The 22424-nt window shown below is 37.9% G+C and overlaps 2 protein-coding genes across 3 annotated transcripts in view; one reads left to right on the top strand and one right to left on the bottom strand.

The window, feature by feature from the left end:
- Positions 1–2686, top strand: part of LOC134842747 (ATPase MORC2A-like) — a 40819-nt gene extending 38133 nt beyond the window's left edge. For both annotated transcript variants that reach the window (XM_063859226.1, XM_063859227.1), the window contains one exon: positions 1915–2686. In XM_063859226.1, the coding sequence (XP_063715296.1) occupies positions 1915–2175 (261 nt within the window). In that variant the 3' untranslated portion in view covers positions 2176–2686. The remainder of the gene's footprint in view (positions 1–1914) is intronic.
- LOC134842748 (gamma-taxilin-like) overlaps positions 1–22424 on the bottom strand; it is a 206682-nt gene that overhangs the window by 116514 nt on the left and 67744 nt on the right. The window lies entirely within an intron of this gene.

The following is a 22424-nucleotide window of genomic DNA, read 5'->3' on the forward strand; positions in this document are numbered from 1 at the left end:
TTTTTAATTGAATCTTTTCAAAGTGGTCGATGTTTTTTTTTCAATCAAGTGTCTACTTTTTCGTCTTTGCATCGCCACTTTGTTTTCTCCCTTCTGCTTCTTCCATTCTACTGCTTCTCCTTTTTTGCTTTTGAAACAATGAACTCCTGGTTTGAATCCAGCTTTGTTTTGGAAAGTATAATAATCATAATAATGTGGTTCCTGGGAATTGCAGAGGAGCTATCAGTAGGCTTTAACAGTCCTGTCGAGGATAGTCCATTTGTGTTATCTCCCCGCATTCCAGACTGTGTTATTTTGTTGAGCACTTTTTTGCGACTCAGGGCCGTTTTTTTGCGTCTAGAATTTTCACGTGGTACAACTACTGGCTGTGTTATTTTGTTGAGCTCTTATTGCGACTCCAGACCGTTTTTTTGCGTCTAGAACTTCCACGTGGTACAACTACTGGCTGTCAGGCTGTGGTAGACCTGAAGCTAGAGGTCAAGTGAGAGCTCGTGCTCACACACTATCATTGCCCTGGCATGGGATCGAATACACGATCTGACTATTTCACGATCCTTTGGCCTTCTTATAGGATCTTAAGCTGCCTTTGCCTTTGGCCTTCTTATAGGATCTTAAGCTGCCTTTGCCTTTGGCCTTCTTATAGGATCTTAAGCTGCCTTTGCAGAGGGGTTCCGTAGTGATATGAGTACGGGACGAAGCTGATGGCGGTTGGTATTAGTTGCAGTGCTAAATTGTGTTCGTTGTTTGTGTATATTTGCCTAAGGATACATTAAACTTACGGTTATATGTCTGGTTTGAATGAAAATAGCAGCCATTAGTGGGCAGTGACTTGTCTCGATCAGTGATTATCAGCACTTTTCGGGATCTTTTTTTGCCGTGGTCAAAAAAAAAGAAATCCTCGTGCTGCTTGGGGTTGTCAAAGTGTCTGTCGGCAATCAATGGGCAACGCAATATTTTTTTTCGTTTCATTGTTTCTTGTCAGTTGAGGGCTTGTCTAAAGTGCAGACCGACATGAAATAGTCAATTGGACCGTTTTTTTTTGTCTGCGGTACTCTGAAGAAAGGTTGCTATGAGGCTCCTTATAGGTATTTGTGTCACTTTCGAGTCATGTTTTCTTTTTGGACCAGCTTTCTTCGCCCGAACGTCCCGGGAAAATTTTTTGTGTAAACTAGCATGTCCTCTTGATTGACTGCCGTCAGTCAGGAAGTCTGTTCACTCAAGACTTGACTGTCCTCGTGAGTGAATGCTGCCACTCTACGCCTATGAAAGCTCCATCTTGAAGATTTCCTGTTAAATTGCCATTTTTTTCTTGCAAGCTTTCCCAAATTGCTATATAGTTCTAGACCAGTTTGGTTTTTCTTACGACGTTTTAAGGCAGTTTTACCGCGTTTTAAGGCAGTTTTTGACAATTTGGCCAAAACTGCGTTGTCGGTCCGAGCTCCCCATCAAATTAGGGTAAAGTGGGTTTTCAAAAAAAAAATGTTGAGCATTTTTTGAGTAATGAACGTAGCGAGTATTCTTGAAGATTTTTTTGATCTTGAAGAAACGCTCAATTTTGATTTTTGGCGGTTTGACTTGTGATTTTTTAAAGTTCAGTGCATTTATATTGTTAAAAGGAAGCCAAACTCCACTATCGAACAGCAAATTTCTAAAAGTCACAGAAAACGTGATCGATTTCTAGTTACGAAAACGGAGTTGAATTATCAGATTTCCCAACGAAATCAAAATTTTACCGATTGATAGTTTTCTCGAATGTAGTTAATTGTTCTTCAAATTCAAAGAGTTTTAAGAACATATATTTTTTCTTTAAAATTCGAAAGTTGAAGTTTTTCAAAGAACAAGTTTTTTTCTGTTTCCTTGCGTTCATTTCTTTTCAACTGTCAGATGGCTATGTTTTTTATCGTTCTATTGTAGGACTACCCCGCTGAATCAGACAGTCATGCAAGCTGGACTGCTTTTATGGAGAGAGCTCTCGCTGACATCCAGGAGGACGATGCTCCAACTTCAACAACAGTAACCAATGGCCCAACCTCTACTAGAACCAGCTCAGAAAGCGGAGTTGTCGTGAATGGCGATATTTCAAACAATGACCCAAGTTTGTTAGAGGTCAATGGTAACGGACACGATTCGACATATGAAGAGGTTGAAAATAACGACCCCTCACTTTTGGCCTGAAATCTCTGTAGATACCTAGCTGGTGTCCACCAACTCGAGTTTTCGAAACGATCATTGAAAATTGTTGCATTTTCAAATTTTAATGAACTGGGTTTTTATAAGTTTGATTCTATTATCAGTTGATTTCTTTTCTATTTATTCAATTTTGTTAGAAATAATTTACTTTGTACCATTTATGAGTCGGTTAAAATGGTTGGCGAGGTGGTCAATTCAAAAAAGGCGTAATTTGAGTATTTTCAAGTTGTTTTTACCAGAAGACTGTTTTCTTCAGTTCTTGCGTTGAGTTGAACGAAAAACCCTGCAGTTTTGGTCTTAAATTATGGATGAGCATCTCTATCTTACTCATACGTCATTGCTTTTGATTCTTGATATTTGGAGCAGGAATTTATAATTTTTTTAGTCATAAAAATCGATTTTCGTTCAGCTCAACTTTTTGATTGATCTGTTTCCAGTTAACTTCAATTTATTATATCAGCATTGAACTGATTTTGAATTCAATGCATTTACCGTATTCTTTTTGAAAACTAGCTGAGATTGACTTTAAAGTGACGTTCTTATCTCGTTCGTAGTATAGTTACTGTTGGCACTAAGGAGCTAATATGATGATATGGTGCTATTGACCCAGTTTCACACTTTTTAAAGATGAAAACGTTATTTAGTGTCATGTCAATGAACGAAGTGTTGATTTTTTGAGGAAAAAGTCTGTCGTACACGCTCAGATTTGATTTTTCGTATTTTGGCTCGTCTTTTCAAGTGCAATTTAAATTAATTTACTGACAGCTTGGAAAATGACCCTCTTCAATAACAAAAAATCACATGGAGCAAAAAAAAAACGCGGAAGACTTTAGTTTTAAAAATGGTAGATTTTTTAGAATCGATATTAAATTTCAAACTGAAAATATCTTAAGATCCAATTTCGTAAAATTCCTGTTTGACGAAATCAGGTATTGTGAAAATGTGTGGGATCGAGTTTTTTTATAATTTTTTTGAAACGCTTTGGAAAAATTTTTCACTTCAAAAATTTAATTTTTCTCAAACTACTACCGATTTTAAAAATACTCCCCTATTTTACTAAGTACCCCATTTTCTACAGCCTTCGAAAAAGAGTCTGGGAGGATTTTTGGCACATATTTTTGGATTTATAAAATTTTCTCGAAAACTACCCTCCCAAATCTGAGGTTTTGATTTCAATGGATAGAGCAGGTTGTGGAAAGCTGCCTTAAATTAGCGGCATCGCCCTATTTTTTGACCAATGTTTTAAGCATATTTCAACCCAACAACTCTTGTAATCACCTCAAAATTTGTGAACACTGACGTAAATGATAAAATTAACAGATTAATTTTGATTTACTTTTTGCTAACGGTCTGTTTTTGAAATTACCCTTGTCCTTCTTCATCAGTACAAAAAATTCAAAAATTATCTAACAGGTATTTCCAGTTTTATCTTCCTCTAGTTGAGTTATCTGTCAATCATAAAAAGTGTCAATCATGTTAGATTTGCAAATTTCAAAGAGTGCAATGACACTTATCCAGCTGTCACTTGGCTAAGTCTACGTACTTCGGTTCAAAATAAATGATTGAATTCCAGTATTTCGAAATCTTGAACATTCTGCCAATTTTAAGAGCACTTGAGAGAAGATCTATAAAATGCAACTAAGTATCCGCATAAAAATCTCTTTCAGAGTAATGACCGTAGCCAGTACTTTTATATAGGTCGTGGTGAGTATTTATTTTTTTTCAGGAGAAAGTCCTAAAATTTGTTCACGCTCAATTTTGATTTTTCGCGAAATTTATTTACGCTTAATTTTGATTTTTCTGGGACTGATTTGTGATTTCTACTACGTTCAGTTCATTCCCATTCCCGTTATTAAAAGGAGGGCAAACTCAACTATCGAACAGCGAAAGTATAAAAGCCACGAAAAACGTGATCGACTTCTGTTTTCAAAAATGGAATCTAATTTTCAAATTTTCCTGCGAAATAGTAAGTTTACCTATTGATCTAGTTTTCTCAAATTGTGTTAGTTTTGTCAAAAGGTTCCAATCACAAAATTTTCTAGAATTCAAAGTGCTGAAAGCGCATCTATTTTCTTTGAACTTTGTAAGTTGAGATGAATAAAAAAACAAGTGATTTTTTGTTTCCTTGCGTTCATTGCTGTTTCCAACTGTCACTTCGCTATGTTTCATTTGAAAATGTTTTTGGATAAGACATCTTTCAGCCAAGTAAAGCAAAGTGGCGTCTTTTTTTTGAAGAGTCATTGAATGAAATGAAAACATTTAAGTTCTAGTGTTGTTGAAGCTCAATCTTTTTTTGTTCAAGCTCAAGTACATTTAACAGTTTGGACAATTTTTTCTGAGTGAGAAAAATCTTTGACTCTAGGAAATCAACTTACACTCTATTAAAACTGTGCGTGTCACTCAAACAAAAATGAATACGCTCGAGATTAACAACCGGTATCAAATCGGAATATAGAATTTTTGTGTTAACCACTTGTTTAACATAATCACTTGAAACAATTGGTATCTTAATTCATAATGAATTCAATTGTTTGAGAGTCTATGGCACACTTAGTCTGGAGGTAACAGATACGACTGGAACGAATCTGACAGGTTCGAACCTGACAGGACCTGATTTTTTTTTCAACCGGGAAGTAGTCCTTTTCTAAAAAAAAAATGGTCGACTTATTATTGTCTGCTTATGTTTTGTCGGTCTAGTTGCCATATTGCAATGAATTTTTTACATTACAAACATTTGCTTTTAGAATTTTGATTTGCACAAAATGCTAAATTTCTTGAGAGCATTATAGTTCACGTTTTTCATGATAACAATTTTCTTCCGGCTTTAGTTTGTTTTTTCTTTATTTTGGCTTGACCTGTTTTGGAATAAATTATATCAGCTTATTAGCTTCATATTGCGTCATTCGCCGAGCAAAAAACTTAGGGTTTTAATGATACTGTTTTACTCAGATCAGACTAAATTGTTTGACAGATCAGAAGAACAGTCAGTTTTTTGTGTTTTGAAAAACAAATTGAATTTTTTCAAAATGTTCTCGTAAATCAAATGTTTTTCAAAGAAAAACAAAAATCTTGTTTCAGGGTTCAAGTTAGTTAAGTCGGTATCAGCTGTTAGTTTATTGGTAGTTTGTTACAAATTTTACACTAATGGATTGGGGGGGGGTCATACATCTTAGTTACATTTAATGATGACAACAAGCAATGGTCCTTACATAAACGGAAAATTTGCATGTTGATTTGATAAACAGTGGTGCTCACGTACAACTCAACCCCTCAGTATAAAAATTTGCGTACTACAATTAGTAGCTTGTTTTGATGTTCATCAGATTGACTTCAACTCCCATTGTATTAATCCAGCTCGATATCGATCAAATTCTGGACACTCACATTTGATCTATCCTCGCTTGGTTCTTCTGTCGTGGTTTTGCTCCCAGTGGCGGTCGGTGGCAATGGTAAACTGGCATCCTTATGGCTGACTTTAGCCTCCTTGAATATGCCCAGGAACTCATCCAGTTGTGCTTTGTCTGTTTTTTCATCGGCCACCACCATAAGATGACACAAGGCTCTGGCTCTCGAAATCACATTATGAAGTGAGCGCAACATCTTCGTGTCCAAGTCTGAGAATACTATATAAATGTATTTGGAAGATTATTTGCATGTTGCACCAGTTGCGTGTAAAAAGGGTCTTCTTTTGGATCAAGAACGAAAATTTTCCCACTGAAAATTTTTCCCTTAGGTAAACTCACAGGAAAATCGGAAGTTCTTTTGAAAGAAAAATGAAAAACTTTGGTTATTTGTTCCGTTTTGCTCATTGGAACAGTATTATGTATGACTTCAATGATAGTTTGAGGTCCATGAATCATATGGCCGTGGCTGGGATGATGTGACAGCTCTGGAGGGCACATGGCAAAGTTTTGCTGCTCAGTATCTTTGTGTTTGATGGCCTCTGACAATCTCTTTAGGTTCGCTACTATGTTCCAAGAGCTGCGGTAGTTGTGCGTGAGTTGTAAAATTTGGAAGTTATTCCACGTAGAGTTGTTCCAGGAGCCCTGTCCAATTTGGTCACGCGCAAGATGGCACTGGTTAAAGTCAACTGCAATACATGCACATTGTTTCAAGGAAAGGTTGAAGTCACATGCATGAGCATCATCAACATAAACGACCACCTGGCTTAGTTTTTGGAAAAACTGAATTTTTTTCGTGTTATCATTTCGCGTGTTGCAATGAATAACTCCAATTTTACTTTTCCACAAATCCGTGAGATAGGGACCAGTTTTAAGTTTATGTAAATGCCATCAATTGTTTTCTTTCTGTCTAGAGACCTGCTTCTTTGACCTTGTGATCTCTAACGTCTGTTCCGATCTGAAATAAAACAGTGCAGTAAGATTTCGATTTGATGCCTAACAGTTGAACTAAAAATACAACTTATTTACAATCTTTTGATATTCCAAACATTCGACTTTAACATGGCGCAGCCAGCAGAGAAAAAAGGAGGGGGGAAAAATCCATTAAACATTGTAGCATTTTGGGAAGTACGAACACCGGAACCTCCAGTCTATTGGGAAGAGTGGATAATTAAGTTTCACTGGGGATGATAGCAAAGTACGATATTGATCCCGATGATTTCTATTTTGCGAGTACTCTAAATGCGGCGGCTATCGGGGCGTTGCCTGAAGAAGTAAATGGGAAAAACCGTCTCGATTCAGAAAAGAAGTTAAAGTCTAATCTATATCTATGTATCGGAGACGAGGCGCAACGGATATTCAAAGCACGGAAACCGACGGTTAACATCAAAACTGAACGGTACCCACGGGTTCTAGATGAGATGCAAAACGTGTTCCAACGAGAGAGGAATGTAACACATGAACGTGGTCTTTTCTACGGAAGAAAACAGCGTGAGAACGAAACGTTTGAAAAGTTCCATGCGGAACTAAGCGACCTAGCAGGTAGATGTGATTTTGCAAATGCGGCCGAAAATGTTCGTGACATTTTCATTATGAATATGCGGGAGTCGGATTGCCAACGAGAATTATCACGATCAACAAAATTACCTGAAGAAGTCTACAGGATCGCATTGTCATACGAACGCGGGGAGCGCGTATACAAATCATATACGGGAAGACCAGCTTCAACAGCTCCGGCTATTTCAATAAAACAAGAACCGGTGAGTAACATAAGGAGGGGACAAGGATTTTTTCGAAGTCGCGGACGTGGAGGATACACCCAAGGACCAAGTAGTAGTGGAGGAAGCGGAAATAATCGTAGGTGTTACAATTGCGACGCACCAAGTTTTACCCTGGATCATATTGCGAGCTGTCCTGCAAGAGGAGCAACATGTAACTCATGCCGAAAATTGGGTCACTTTGAACGAACATGTCGAGGAGTTAGAAGAGGTACTAACCATTGGAGGGGACGAGGACGAGTCGGACTTGTTAGGGAGGAAAATGAGCATCACCAAAGTACACAAAACGTAACTGACTTGAACGAAGATCCAGTGTCGTGGGTCAATCAGCAGGGGTGCGGGGAAAACGAATCCATGACGTCGGGATCGGACGATTACATGGTAATGTCAATACACAGGAAGAGGAATGAATCCGAACTAAAGCTCCCTGGGGCCCGCGTGCAAGTTGAAGTAGCAGGGAAGAAAATGTGGTTGTGGATCGATAGTGGATCCCCAGTGACCATTTTTAGCATTAACGACCTAAAAGCAACGTTAGGTAAGGCGAATATTCAACTAAAACCTTCAAAAGACGAATTCCTGGATTATAACAACAATCGAATAAACATACTGGGGAAGGTAACAGTGATGATGTCATTAAACGGCTGGGCAGCACCAGCACAAGTGTCGGTTATATCCGGGAATCATCAGTCCATCCTGGGGCGGGATCTTATGGGCACCCTGGGCCTCGAGTTAGTCCAACGGAAGAAAGTGATGGGAATCACAGGGGAAGGAATCAGCCAAGAGGAGGAGAAATATGACGAATTGCAAACATACTTCTGTAAGTTGTACCCAAATTTGTTTACTAGGGTAGGGCAAATCCGGAATGCAAAAGTAAGAGCCGAATTTTTTGACAATTTGAGGCCCATACAACAAAAAGGACGCAGGGTGCCGATTAGTCTACAAGATAAGGTGGATAAAAAAATTCATCGGCTAATAAATGAAGGGCATATCGTAAAATTACAAGAATGCTCAGATAAGTATTTCGTCTCTCCCATCGTAATTACAGTAAAAAAAGATGGAAGTATAAAAATAGCACTGGAGTTAAGAGAGTTAAACAAGCAGGTACATAAAAATAGGTACCAAATGCCAAATATTGACGAATTAATAGACGGAGTAAGCCAGATTATTGCGGAGAAAAAAGCGGGGAATGTATATTTTACAACGTTGGATTTCACATATGCGTACGGACAAGTCGCTTTAGAACAAAAAAACGAGCGAACAATGCAATTTCTCACTTGTTGGTGGGAAATCCACAGGAACTTATCGTTTTAAAAACGGATTTTACGGGTTGACGTCAATGCCGGCGGAATTCCAAAAAGTAATTGACAATTTGCTTAAAGAGTTCCCTCAAGCTAATGCGTTCATTGATGACATCTTAATTTCTTCGAAAGGAACTAAGATCGAACACATCGCGTTGGTCGAGAAGATATTGAAAAAGCTGGATATTTCTAATGTTGCTTTAAAGTTACAAAAATGCGAATTTGCGAAAACAGAGTGCGAATGGCTCGGATTTCGAATTGGGGAAAGTGGTATTACACCCTTAGTAAGAAAAACACAAGCAATTGAAGACCTGAAAACCCCTAAATTGCTAAAGCAGTTGAAATCACTGATGGGTTCACTACACAGTTTACACAAGTTTTTACCCAAACTCGCAGAATTAAGTGCACCGCTAAGGCCATTACTAAGTCCAAACAACGATTTTGTTTGGACTAATGTTTGCGAAAATGCATTCCAACAGTTAAAATCGCTAGTGAAAAATATTGTCGAGTTACGACATTTCGACATTCACCGGGAGACTAGAATTATTTGTGACGCTAGTCACGATGGTTTGGGGGCCGTGTTAGAACAGTATGGGGCATCAGGGTGGCATCCCATTTCGTTTGCATCGCGTTATCTTAACCCGGCTGAGAAAAAATACTCCACGAACAAATTAGAATTGCTTGCGGTAGTGTGGGCTACGGAACATTTTCGAAATTACATATATGGCCGTTATTTCACAGTTATTTCGGACCATAAGGCCCTGCTAACGTTATTAAATTCATCTCCGAAAGGAAATAAAACGTTTTTCAGCCGACTAACGCGTTGGTACGATCGGTTAGTGCCGTACGATTTTAAAGTTGAACACAGACAGGGGTCTAAAATGGGAATGGCAGATTATTTGCCCGGTTTCCATCTGCAGCGGCACCCGAGACCAGTCGTTACGATGAAAGCTTTATAGTAGCGAAAATAAAAATGATAAATGAAGCTCTAAATCCTAAGGCTCAAATGAAGCCTAGGGGTCAAAATGTGAAATATCTAAAGCCAATACCGGCGGTAGAGGGCGATCAGTCATGCCTTGACATAACGACACTTGTAGCATCCAATGAGAATACAAGAACAATTGAATATGCAAATACTCACAGTGAGATTAAACGCTCACTAGAGGGCGTGTTTGCATGCAACCGACGGTTGACCAACCAGATTCAAGAGATTTGCATACCGGTGAAAATATGCAAATATTAAAGAAGAAAATTCAGACATCGTTCTCGCTACGCAATTTCAAGTCGCAAAATACAAGATATGAATAACATGAATAGTAAAAACTCAATAAATTCACCTGAAAAACACGATCAAATTACCTCTGCTATTGTAAAAGCATCAACAAATTCTGGAGACGTTAACCTTAACCTTGTACTTAATCGCTTAAATCAACCCCCCAGTCTCAGTTCTGTCAGTTCGGACTCGGATATTGAGTTAATACCGCCCGAAATTATCGATAAAAAACAAGCAAATTCGAAGAAATCCAACACTATCTCATTCCCTCATCAGTTCCCAGGGTTATCCTACCCATTAGTACAGAGCGATAAATGGGTGTACTCCATAATACCGTCGGACAGTAAAGTTGTCAGAAAATTGGAACATCCGGAAATTTTGAGTCTAAAGTTAGTCGAGGCTAATCTGGAGAAGGACCCCATCATGAAGACCATACGTGACGCGATCAGAGACAGAAACCCAAGAGCCCGAGAAATCATCACTAAACTAGGGCCATATTACGCCCAACACTATAATGACTTCGCAGTACGGGACAACTGTTTGTGGATGGACGGCCGGTTGGCTATACCTAAGGACATGTCTTCAGCAGTCCTCAACCGCCTACACTTTCAGCACCATGGTCGAGATAAGATGTTCGCGGCCGCAAAGGATATGTGGATCCCTTTGATGCACCGAAATATTGCCGCAACGGCAAAGTACTGCAAAAGCTGCGTAGAAGCAGGTAAAAATCTCAAACCAGATATCCCGAAACGTGATATTGGGGTAACTTATGTACCTAAAGAACCAAACGATTTGGTCCAATTAGATTTCTGGGGCCCAGTCAATTATGTAAGGGGTAGAAAGAAATATGTACTCGTAGCAGTAGATACTTTTTCGCACTGGCCGTCAGCATATATATGCTCAAGTAACAAATCTAAAAATGTCTTAAAGTTCCTAAGGAAGTACATAAATACTCATGGACACCCAAGGAAGTTGCATATGGATCAGGCAACGGGGTTTTTCTCGAATGACATTCAAAGTTTCTGTAACTATGAAGGCATTGAACTAATCAAATCTCCAGTTAAGGATCATCGCGCAACGGGAATGGTCGAAAGAACAATTGGGTCGATAAAAAATTACGTGCTCACTTATCTCCAGGAAAATAAAAATTACAAATTTGGGGAAATGATATCTCGAGCGCTCAGCGCTTTACGCTTTGTGCCACATTCTAAGACTAAACTAACACCCTTTGAAGCATATCATGGAAGAGAAGCAAATACGGCGTTTCGAAATTTAACAAAAACACCATCATTGAAAAATCTAAATTGGAATAATGTTGTTAATCAGAAGCTATCTTGTTTAGACAAGGCAAGTAATCTCCCTGAGGTGGAGCTGACCCTGGATTGGGAAAAGAGAAGCGACCTAGTATACGCGCCTGAGCAACGAAAAACCCCAAGGATTTTGGATGATGATGAGATAACTGACAGGGATCCCAAGGCCACTGAGATGGCAGATAAAGTTTCAAAACAACCAGGAGGGCTAAAACGGCCCAAGGCTAGCTCAACAACAGTCTACCAGAAAACGGGGAAAACAGACCCCAAGGATCCAAGGAGGTATAAACGTTTACCATTGAAAATCGATAAATTAACTGATCATACTGTGAAAAAGGAAAAAGGGGCGTTATTAAGACGAAGCGGTGTTTCTTTTAGAACAGCGGCTGAGGAAAGCCAAATCAAGGATTTGTACGAAGCGTGCACCCCGGGTCCCAGCAAGTACCGAAAAAACACCCCGGGTCCAAGTGAAATCGGAAAGAGCACCCCGGGTCCAAGTGAGCCCGCAATAAGCATCCCGGGTCCAAGTGTACCGACGAAATTCAAACGGAAAGCGGAAAAGGAAAAATTCGCAATGGGACAGGCGAAAAAGGCAGCAAAACCGAGGATTGTAGAATATAGCGAGGACGAGAGTGAGGAGAATGACATGAGCGATTGGACAGTCGAGGAGGACGAGGCGGAAAAACCTGCGGCGAGTAAGGACGTAATTGAACCGTCGGATACAGTGGTCACGCGAACGCCAAAGACCGTCGAAGGAAGTCGGAAGAAAAACGCAGAGGGGACAAGAAAATCAACGCGGCAGCGACGTGGTGTTGATAAGATGGGGGGTGTCATGATCCATCGCATACAAAACAAGTAACATAACGCAGATCGAAAAGAAAAAAACCTAAACGAGAGGTTTGGCAAGTTTGCCTGAAAACTCAAGTTAAACTGTTTGCCGAAAAACTCAAGTAAAACTGACAATGATCTGTAACATGAATTTGCAAGGATAACAATACAAGTTGATAAATTTTATACAAGTTAAAATTTATTTGTGGTTGCCCGAATGAGATAGGGACCAGTTTTAAGTTTATGTAAATGCCATCAATTGTTTTCTTTCTGTCTAGAGACCTGCTCCTTTGACCTTGTGATCTCTAACGTCTGTTCCGATCTGAAATAAAACAGTGCAGTAAGATTTCGATTTGATGCCTAACAGTTGAACTAAAAATACAACTTATTTACAATCTTTTGATATTCCAAACATTCGACTTTAACATACGGATCAAATTCATCTTCCGACACGTCCATAAAACTTAATTCGGCTTTTTGAAAAATTTGTTGGTATTCGACAAAATGTTGAGCTGGTTGAAAACCAGGAGGACCATTTTCTGATCAATATTTGACAATGCTTGGCGCAAAAACCTCGCTAGAAGCATCAAACTTTTTCCAGAACCCGCACATCCAGTAATGACTATATGAGCAGATTCCTTTTCGAAAGCATCCTGCTGATTTTTTGTGATGTACTTTAAATCCAGGATGTTGCTGAAACTTTGGTATTGTTTACCTTCGCAGATTGCAAGCCTTCTGTTTTCACAACATTAGAATAGGCTCGTCTTTCCTTGTTTCTACTTTCGATAGTTTTTTACTCGCTTTCAACCCTTTGTTTGTTTCAACTATATCACTCTTCAAGCCAATCGAGAAGCCGTCCAAAGTATCCCCGTTTGTTGCCCAGAGCATCCAAATGACCTGTTTCACCTTTTCAAAGTCTCCTATAAGGTCTTGCTCTGAAACGGAACCTTTTTTCTCTGTTACGTTTTATTGCCACCAATTTGCAATTTGCCCCAAAGCATCGGCGAGTATGAACTGAATGCCAGATTGCTGATCTTGTACAAAATTGCTGTTTTTGTGGTAGTTAGGAAAAGCCACAAAGCGAAAACTTTGAAGGTTGTTGTTTTTGTTTGCGACCTTCTACACGACTCTGATTCCTATCAGCTTTCAATTCGGGTTTTTCTGCTGGAATAGACTCTATCCTTATTCCCTTGATTACTTGCGTTATTTTATCCATCTGTTTGGCTGTTTTTTACTTCAATTATAACAATTTAGTCTGGTCCAAGTACAGCGAAGTCGAGCTCGCCTTCCGCCTTTGTCAAAAGTTTTCCCATTTTTACAAGTTGAGCATTCTTTTCGGTTGTGATTGGAATCCCATAAACCATACTGATAATGAGTGCACTTCAAACTGTGAATCACGACAATATTTTGGACTTTTAACTTTTCAAGAGCCTGGTAAACTTTTACCTCTGCTTTGTAGTCTTCCTGTTTTTGTGTGTCGGAAACAGCTATCATTTTTTGCTTTCAGCGTCAGAATTGCGATGGATATCTATATATTCCTGATTAGCGGGACAAGCGGGAAATATTCGAGAAATTTCGTCAACTTGTGTGCAAAAGGTTTGAAACAGCTTTTTCCCCCGTTTAAAATAACTCTCTTTATTTGTCATTTTTTCATTCGTTTCGAGAGTTCCCCTAACTCTGAAGATTTTTAGTACAGAGGAAAGATATGTCCGCTCAATAAGGATATCTTCAATTATTGACTGAAATTTTATTTGCTCCGTTTCAATTCCGTTAGAACCACTTGTTTTTCGATATCTGACTTGGTTTTCGCAAATACTGACTTTCCAAAAAGTGGACCATCCATGAAAACTTTGAAAAGGACTTTGAGCTTAATTTTTTGTGGACATTTACTCACCGTTTGTCCAATCTTATCGGGGTCGTTCTCGAAGTTGCGTTTGTCCACAAATGGTCCACAAATGGTCCACAAATGCGTGTTGTACTACATTGAAACCACCTCTGACTGTATCACAAAATGAACTAAAAAGTTTTAAGGATTTCATTTTTGATGGAAAAAACAACGGAATAAAATTTTCAGGACGTCTTGCGTATGCGAAAGCGAATAATTTTCCAAAATCAAACACATTTGATCCAAGCGCATAAAAGATCTTCCTTGGTTACTATGGTAAAAGTACAGCTTATGTTGTTCAAAACTGACAGAACAGACGCATATACATAGTGAGTAATGTTATTTTGAAAAAAAAAAAAATTTGCTGCTTTACTGATGTAATGAAACAAAAAAAAACGAAACTTTCCATTTTCAATTACGCTCAAGGAATGAGGTGAGCGTACTTAGCGAGTCTACTTTACAGTCAGCGAAACCAGATGAATTTGAAAAATTTTACAGACAAATATTGAATCATCGAATAATGAAATCAGTAGTAGCATTGGTAAGGTACAAATAGAGAAAGCTAACGAAGGTTCAGGAAAACGTAAAATAATTCGTAATTTTTAAACCAACAGTTGCCGTTCAGCACCTAGGCTTTTGAAAATTTCAGTGCCATAACGAAGCAAACAGAAATACCTTCACGAATTGCAGTTGCAGATTATTTTATAAAAATTCTTTATCTCACGTGGAAGCGTATGATTAGTGGTCTAAGTACCAAAACATCAAGCAGAACGGGCACACACACTACAATACAACAAAATCTCAAGCGATCCGACAGGTCAAGAAATCAACTAGAACCCTACATCACATCCTTTATTCACAACAGTGAGCAAGTAACACTATTTTATAAAACCCAATCGATTCAATAATGGATTGCCTTTCAATTGGTTAAAATAAAAAACCCGAAAACATGATTATCATACCAGGCAAATGGGATTAAAATGTGAAGTTTATTAAAAGTGGTGGCATTGGAAAATACAAAACACGATGCAGCTAAAGGTTTTAAAGAAGTCGAAGGTGCCGTGTACTTCGAAACATATGCGCCCAGAAGTAAACCAGAAATTTTCCAGAAACTCTAATTTTAAGCATCTAAGGAAATTTTGAAGCTTAGGCAATTAGATTAAATTTGACATAATAACAATTGAGTTTTAGCTGGATTGAAAAAACATCTGTTTAGTTTTTCATTTATTACTCAAAATCAAACACATCTAATGTACTTGATACAAACTTGATGAGACAGAAATTTTTTTCCCTTTTTGAGAATCTGTAAAATATTTGTTGATTGTTGGGTCTCAAGAAAGTCGACGTAATGAGCAAAAACCATCAAGTAGAAGGTGTTGTAATGGTTGCTGCATTTTGGGATCTTGCTTGCAGAAGTCACTGACTGTTTGATGTAGCATGATGTTAGCAAGTGATCGCGAACAACAAGCATCGAAAACTAGTCCCGTAAATTATTGCTGGTTCATTCTTTGGTTTGTTGACCAAAACAATTGTTGTACGCTTTCCTGTTTTTTTTTCTTTCTATCTGCATGATAATGTTTTCTATTTTGCCAGATACTGCTACTGTTTATCTCTGAATCGCATTAGAAACTGAACAAGTTTTGCAGTAGATCCGGTCTTTTCTCAGAACAAGAGTTGCGAGACCCCCTCTTTTTTTTCGATTGAGCTTTTTTACGCCTGGAACTTTACTCGGTCTCGGCGTGTTATTCACTGAATATTGTGATAAGTTTCGTATTCCGAAAGATGGCTGACATTGATACTTCACGGGTATTTGGTAATGTTTTTTTTATGTCAAAAAACGTTGGTTTACCACAGAATTGCATTGCAGAGTTGACTTTCTGTAGAACAATTTTAGAGATCCTAATGGTTGTTAAGACACAATGTAATTTACGGACATCGTAGTGGTTTCATTTTGAAGAGAATTGGTTTAATCGCTATTGTGTTGAAAGCTCCGTTTCTTGAAATTCAGTTGCAGCAAAATTCAAAAGCAAGTTGATGAGGGTAGCAATTTTCACCATAATGGATGCTTCGTTTCGTAAAGTGCAACTTTATGTTTGCTTCAATTTGTGTCTAGAAAGGCGAGATTAAATTCGATTAGCTCAGATAGAGATATTTATTGTAGTGCGTCTCCTAGCGACCATCCAAGAGCACCGCGAATTCTTAAGGTATTACCGACAGTCGTTTTAGAATTTTATTTATGGGTTAAGCGCCGAATGGAACGTGTACCGGGTTGTCGAAGAGGCTTTGAAACGCGTGGTGCTGTGAAGTGTTATATCGAAAACATGCTATTTTAGAGGAACATAATTTCTTTAGATAAGCATAAGAAAATGACCTTAGTACAAAATTTGACGTAATAACAATTGAGGTTTAGCTGGATCGAAAAAACATCCATATTAGTTTGACATTTTTAACTCAAAATCAAGCACATCTATTGTACTTGATATCAACTTGGTCAGAAAGAAAATTTTTTCTTTTATTGAGAAACTGTAAAATAATTGTTGATTGTTGGGTCTCAAGAAAGTTGACGTAATGAGCAAAAATCATCAAATAGAAGTTGTTGTAATGGTTGCTGCATGTTGGGATCTTGCTTGCAGAAGTCACTGGCTATTTGATGTAGCATGATGTTAGCTAGTGATCGTGAACAACAAGCATCGAAAACTAGTCCCGTAAATTATTGCTGATTCATTCTTTGGTTTGTTGGCCAAAACAATTGTTGTACCCTTTCCTGTTCTTTTTTTCTACCTATCTGCATGATAATATTTTCTATTTTGCCAGATACTGCTATTTTTTGTCTCTAAATCGCATTAAAAACTGAACAAGTTTCGCACAATAACCAATCTTTTCTCCAAAGAAGAGTTGAGAGACCCGCTCATAAATTTCGATTCAGCAGTTTTACGCGTAGACTCTTACTCGTTCTCCGGGATTTTTCACTGGATGGCCTATTAGGTATGTATCGTATTCCGAATGATGGCTGATAATGCTAATTCACGGGTATTTTGTAACGTTATTGTATGTTATTATTCCTTGATTTCTCGTACAGTTGCACTGCAGAGCTGCCCTTTTGCAGATCATATTCAGAGATTTTTATGGTTGTTAAGACACAATTTAAATTATGGACATCATAGTGGTGTCATTTTGAAGAGAATTGATTTAACCGGTAATGTCATTGTGTTGAAGGCTCGTTTCTTGAAATTCAGCTGCAGCAAAATTCAAAAGCAAGTTGATGCGGTAGCGATATTCATCATAATAAGTGCTCCGTTTTGTGAAGTGCAAATTTAATTTCGCTTTGTTTTGTGTCTCTGAAAGGCGAGATAAAAGTTGATCAGCTCATCTGTGGATTTTTATTGTAGTGCGCCTCCTAGCGACCATCCAAGCATATCGCAAACTCTTAAGGTACTGCCGACAGTCGATTTAGAGGTTTATTTCTGGGTTAAGCATCGAATGGAACGTGTATCGGATTGTCGAGGAGGCTTTGAAACGCGTGGTGCTGTAAATTGTTATATCGAAAACAAGCTCTTTTTAGAGGAGCATAATTTCTCTAGATTAGCATGAGAAATTGACTTTAGCACAAAATTTCACGTTATAGCTCCTGAGTTTTAGCTGGATCGGAAATATATCTATCTTAGTTTTACATTATTCACTCAAAGTCAAGCACATCTAATGTACTCGATATAAACTTGGTCAGAAAGAAATTTTTTTCTCTTATTGTGGATCTGTAAATATTTGTTGTAATGATTGTTGGGTCTCAAAAAAGTCAACGTAATGAGCATAATTATCAAGTAGAAGTTGTTGTAATGGTTGCTGCATGTTGGGATCTTACTTGCAGAAGTCACTGGCTGTTTGATGTAGCATGATGTTAGCTAGTCATCGCGAACAACATGCATCGAAAACTAACCCCGTTAATTAATGCTGGTTCATTTTTTGGTTTGTTGACCAAAATAATTGTTGTACGTTTTCCTGTTCTTTTTTCGTACCTATGTGCTGGTTAACGTTTTCTATTTTGCCAGATACTGCTATTGTTTGTCTCTAAATCGCATTAAAAACTGAACAAGTTTTGCACAATAACCGTTCCTTTCTCCAAACAAGAATTGAGAGACCCCCTCTTAAATTTCGATTCAGCGGTTTTACGCGTAGATTTTTACTCGTTCTCCGGGATTTTTCACTGGATGGCCTATTAGGTATCGTATTCCGAATGATTGCTGATAATGCTAATTCACGGGTATTTTGTAACGTTATTACATGTTATTTTTCATTGATTTCTCGTACATTTGCACGGCAGAGCTGCCCTTTTGCAGATTATTTTCAGAAAATTTTATGGTTGTTAAGACACAATTTAAATTATGGACATCGTAGTGGTGTCATTTTGAAGAGAATTGATTTAATCGGTAGTGTCATTGGGTTGAAGGCACGTTTCTTGAAATTCAGCTGCAGCAAATTTCAAAAGCAAGTTGATGCGGTAGCGATATTCGTGATAGAGAGTACTCCGTTTTGTGAAGTGCAATTTCAATTTCGCTTTCTTTTGTGCCTCTGAAAGGCGAGATAAAAGTTGATCAGCTCATCTGTGGATTTTCATTGTAGTGCGCCTCCTAGCGACCATCCAAGCACATCGCAAACTCTTAAGGTATTGCCAGTCGTTTTAGAATTTTCTTTCTGGGTTAAGCGCCGAATGGAACGTGTACCGGATTGTCGAAGAGGCTTTGAAGCGCGTGGTGCCATAAATTGTTATATCGAAAACATGCTTTTATGGAGGAGCATAATTTCTTTAGATTAGCATGAGAAAATGACCTCAGTACAAAATTTCACGTTATAGCTCCTGAGTTTTAGCTGGATCGGAAATATATCTATCATAGTTTTACATTATTCACTCAAAGTCAAGCACATCTAATGTACTCGATATAAACTTGGTCAGAAAGAAAATGTTTTCTCTTATTGTGGATCTTTAAATTATTTGTTGTGTTGATTGTTGGGTCTCAAGAAAGTCGACGTAATGAGCATAATCATCAAGTAGAAGTTGTTATAATGGTTGCTGTGCTGCATGTTGGGATCTTGCTTGCAGAAGTCACTGGCTGTTTGATGTAGCATGATTATAGCTAGTGATCGCGAACAACAAGCAATAAAAACTAGTCCCGTAAATAATTGCTGATTCACTCTTTGTTTTGTTGACCAAATCAATTGTTGTACGCTTTCATTGTCATCTTTTCTACCAATCTCATGATCTTGTTTTCTATTTTGCCAGATAATGCTTTTGTTTGTCTCTAAATCGCATTAGAAATTGAACAGAGTTTTCATTAGATCCGGTGTTTTCTCAGAACAAGAGTTGAAAGACCCGCTCTTTTTTTTATTCAGTTTTTTCGCACGTGGACTTTTACTTGGTCTCGGAAGGTTATTCACTGGATTTTGTGATAGGTATCGTATCGTATTCCGAATGATGGCTGATATTATTTTTTCACTGGGTATTTTGTAACGTTTTTGTATGTTATTATTCATTGATTTCTCGTAGAATTGCATTGCAGAGCTGTTCTTTTGTAGAACAGTTTTAGAGAGCCTAATGATTGTTAAGACAGAATTTAAAATTAGGAAATTGTAGTGGTGTCATTTTGAAAAGAGCTGATTTAATCGGTAGTGTCATTGTGTTGAAATTTCGTTTCTTGAAATTCAGCGGCAGCAAAATTCAAAAGCAAGTTGATGCGCCAGCAATATTCATCATAATGATCACTTGCTTGTTGATGTAGCATGATGATAGCTAGTGATCGCGAACAACAAGCATCGAAAACTAGTCCCGTTAATTAATGCTGGTTCATTCTTTGGTTTGTTGACTAAAACAATTGTTGTACGCTTTCATGTTCTTTTTTTTTCTACCTATCTGCATGGTACTGTTTTCTATTTTGCCAGATACTGTTATTGTTTGTCTCTAAATCGCATTAAAAACTGAACAAGTTTTGCACAATAACCGTTCTTTTCTCCAAACAAGAGTTGAGAGACCCGCTATTAAATTTCGATTCAGCGGTTTTATGCGTAGATTTTTACTCGTTCTCCGGGATTTTTCACTGGATGGCCTATTAGGTATCGTATTCCGAATGATTGCTGATAATGCTAATTCACGGGTAATTTGTAACGTTATTGTATGTTATTTTTCATTGATTTCTCGTACATTTGCACTGCAGAGCTGCCCTTTTGCAGATTATTTTCAGAAATTTTTATGGTTGTTAAGACACAATTTAAATTATGGACATCGTAGTGGTGTCATTTTGAAGAGAATTGGTTTAATCGGCAGTGTCATTGTGTTGAAGGCATGTTTCTTGAAATTCAGCTGCAGCAAATTTCAAAAGCAAGTTGATGCGGTAGCGATATTCATCATAATAAACTATCCGTTTTGTGAAGTGCAAATTTAATTTCGCTTTGTTTTGTGTCTCTGAAAGGCGAGATAAAAGTTGATCAGCTCATCTGTGGATTTTTATTGTAGTGTGCCTCCTAGCGACCATCCAAGCATATCGCAAACTCTTAAGGTATTGCCGACAGTCGTTTTAGAATTTTTTTTCTGGGTTAAGTGCCGAATGGAACGTGTACCGGATTGTCGAAGAGGCTTTGAAGCGCGTGGTGCTATAAATTGTTATATCGAAAACATGCTTTTATTTAGATTAGCATGAGAAAATGACCTCAGTACAAAATTTCACGTTATAGCTCCTGAGTTTAAGCTGGATCGGAAATATATCTATCTTAGTTTTACATTATTCACTTAAAGTCAAGCACATCTAGGGTACTCGATATAAACTTGGTCAGAAAGAAATTTTTTTCTCTTATTGTGGATCTGTAAATTATTTGTTGTGTTGATTGTTGGGTCTCAAGAAAGTCGACGTAATGAGCAAAATCATCAAGTAGAAGTTGTTATAATGGTTGCTGCATGTTGGGATCTTGCTTGCAGAAGTCACTGACTGTTTGATGTAGCATGATGTTAGCAAGTGATCGCGAACAACAAGCATCGAAAACTAGTCCCGTAAATTATTGCTGGTTCATTCTTTGGTTTGTTGACCAAAACAATTGTTGTACGCTTTCCTGTTCTTTTTTTCTTTCTATCTGCATGATAATGTTTTCTATTTTGCCAGATACTGCTATTGTTTGTCTCTAAATCGCATTAAAAACTGAACAAGTTTTGCACAATAACCGTTCTTTTCTCCAAACAAGAGGTGAGAGACCCGCTATTAAATTTCGATTCAGCGGTTTTATGCGTAGATTTTCACTCGTTCTCCGAGATTTTTCACTGGATGTCCTATTAGGTATCGTATTCCAAATGATGGCTGATAATGCTAATTCACGGGTATTTTGTAACGTTATTGTATGTTATTATTCATTGATTTCTCGTACAGTTGCACTGCAGAGCTGCCCTTTTGCAGATTATTTTCAGAGGTTTTTATGGTTGTTAAGACACAATTCAAATTATGGACATCGTAGTGGTGTCATTTTGAAGAGAATTGATTTAATCGGTAGTGTCATTGTGTTGAAGGCTCGTTTCTTGCAATTCAGCTGCAGCAAAATTCAAAAGCAAGTTGATGCGGTAGCGATATTTGCGATAATGAGTACTCCGTTTTGTGAAATGCAAATTTAATTTCGCTTTGTTGTGTCTCTGAAAGGCGAGATAAAAGTTGATCAGCTCATCTGTGGATTTTTATTGTAGTGCGCCTCCTAGCGACCATCCAAGCACATCGCAAACTCTTAAGGTAATGCCGACAGTCGTTTTAGAATTTTCTTTGTGGGTTAAGCGCCGAATGAAACGTGTACCGGGTTGTCGAAGAGGCTTTGAAGCGCGTGGTGCTGTAAATTGTTATATCGAAAACATGCTTTTATAGAGGAGCATATTTTCTTTAGATTAGCATGAAAAAATGACCTCAGTACAAAATTTCACGTTATAGTTCCTGAGTTTTAGCTGGATCGGAAATATATCTATCTTAGTTTTACATTATTCAACCAAAGTCAAGCACATCTAATGTACTCGATATAAACATGGTCAGAAAGAAATTTTTTTCTCTTATTGTGGATCTGTAAATTATTTGTTGTGTTGATTGTTGGGTCTCAAGAAAGTCGACGTAATGAGCACAATCATCAAGTAGAAGTTGTTATAAGGATTGCTGTGCTGCATGTTGGGATCTTGCTTGCAGAAGTCACTGGCTGTTTGATGTAGCATGATTATAGCTAGTGATCGCGAACAACAAGCAACAAAAACTAGTCCCGTAAATAATTGCTGATTCACTCTTTGTTTTGTTGACCAAATCAATTGTTGTACGCTTTCATTGTCATCTTTTCTACCAATCTCATGATCATGTTTTCTATTTTGCCAGATAATGCTATTGTTTGTCTCTAAATCGCATTAGAAATTGAACAGAGTTTTCATTAGATCCGGTGTTTTCTCAGAACAAGAGTTGAGAGA

This window comes from Symsagittifera roscoffensis, chromosome 3 (assembly GCF_963678635.1).
Source record: "Symsagittifera roscoffensis chromosome 3, txSymRosc1.1, whole genome shotgun sequence".
NCBI classification, from domain to species: domain Eukaryota; kingdom Metazoa; phylum Xenacoelomorpha; order Acoela; family Convolutidae; genus Symsagittifera; species Symsagittifera roscoffensis.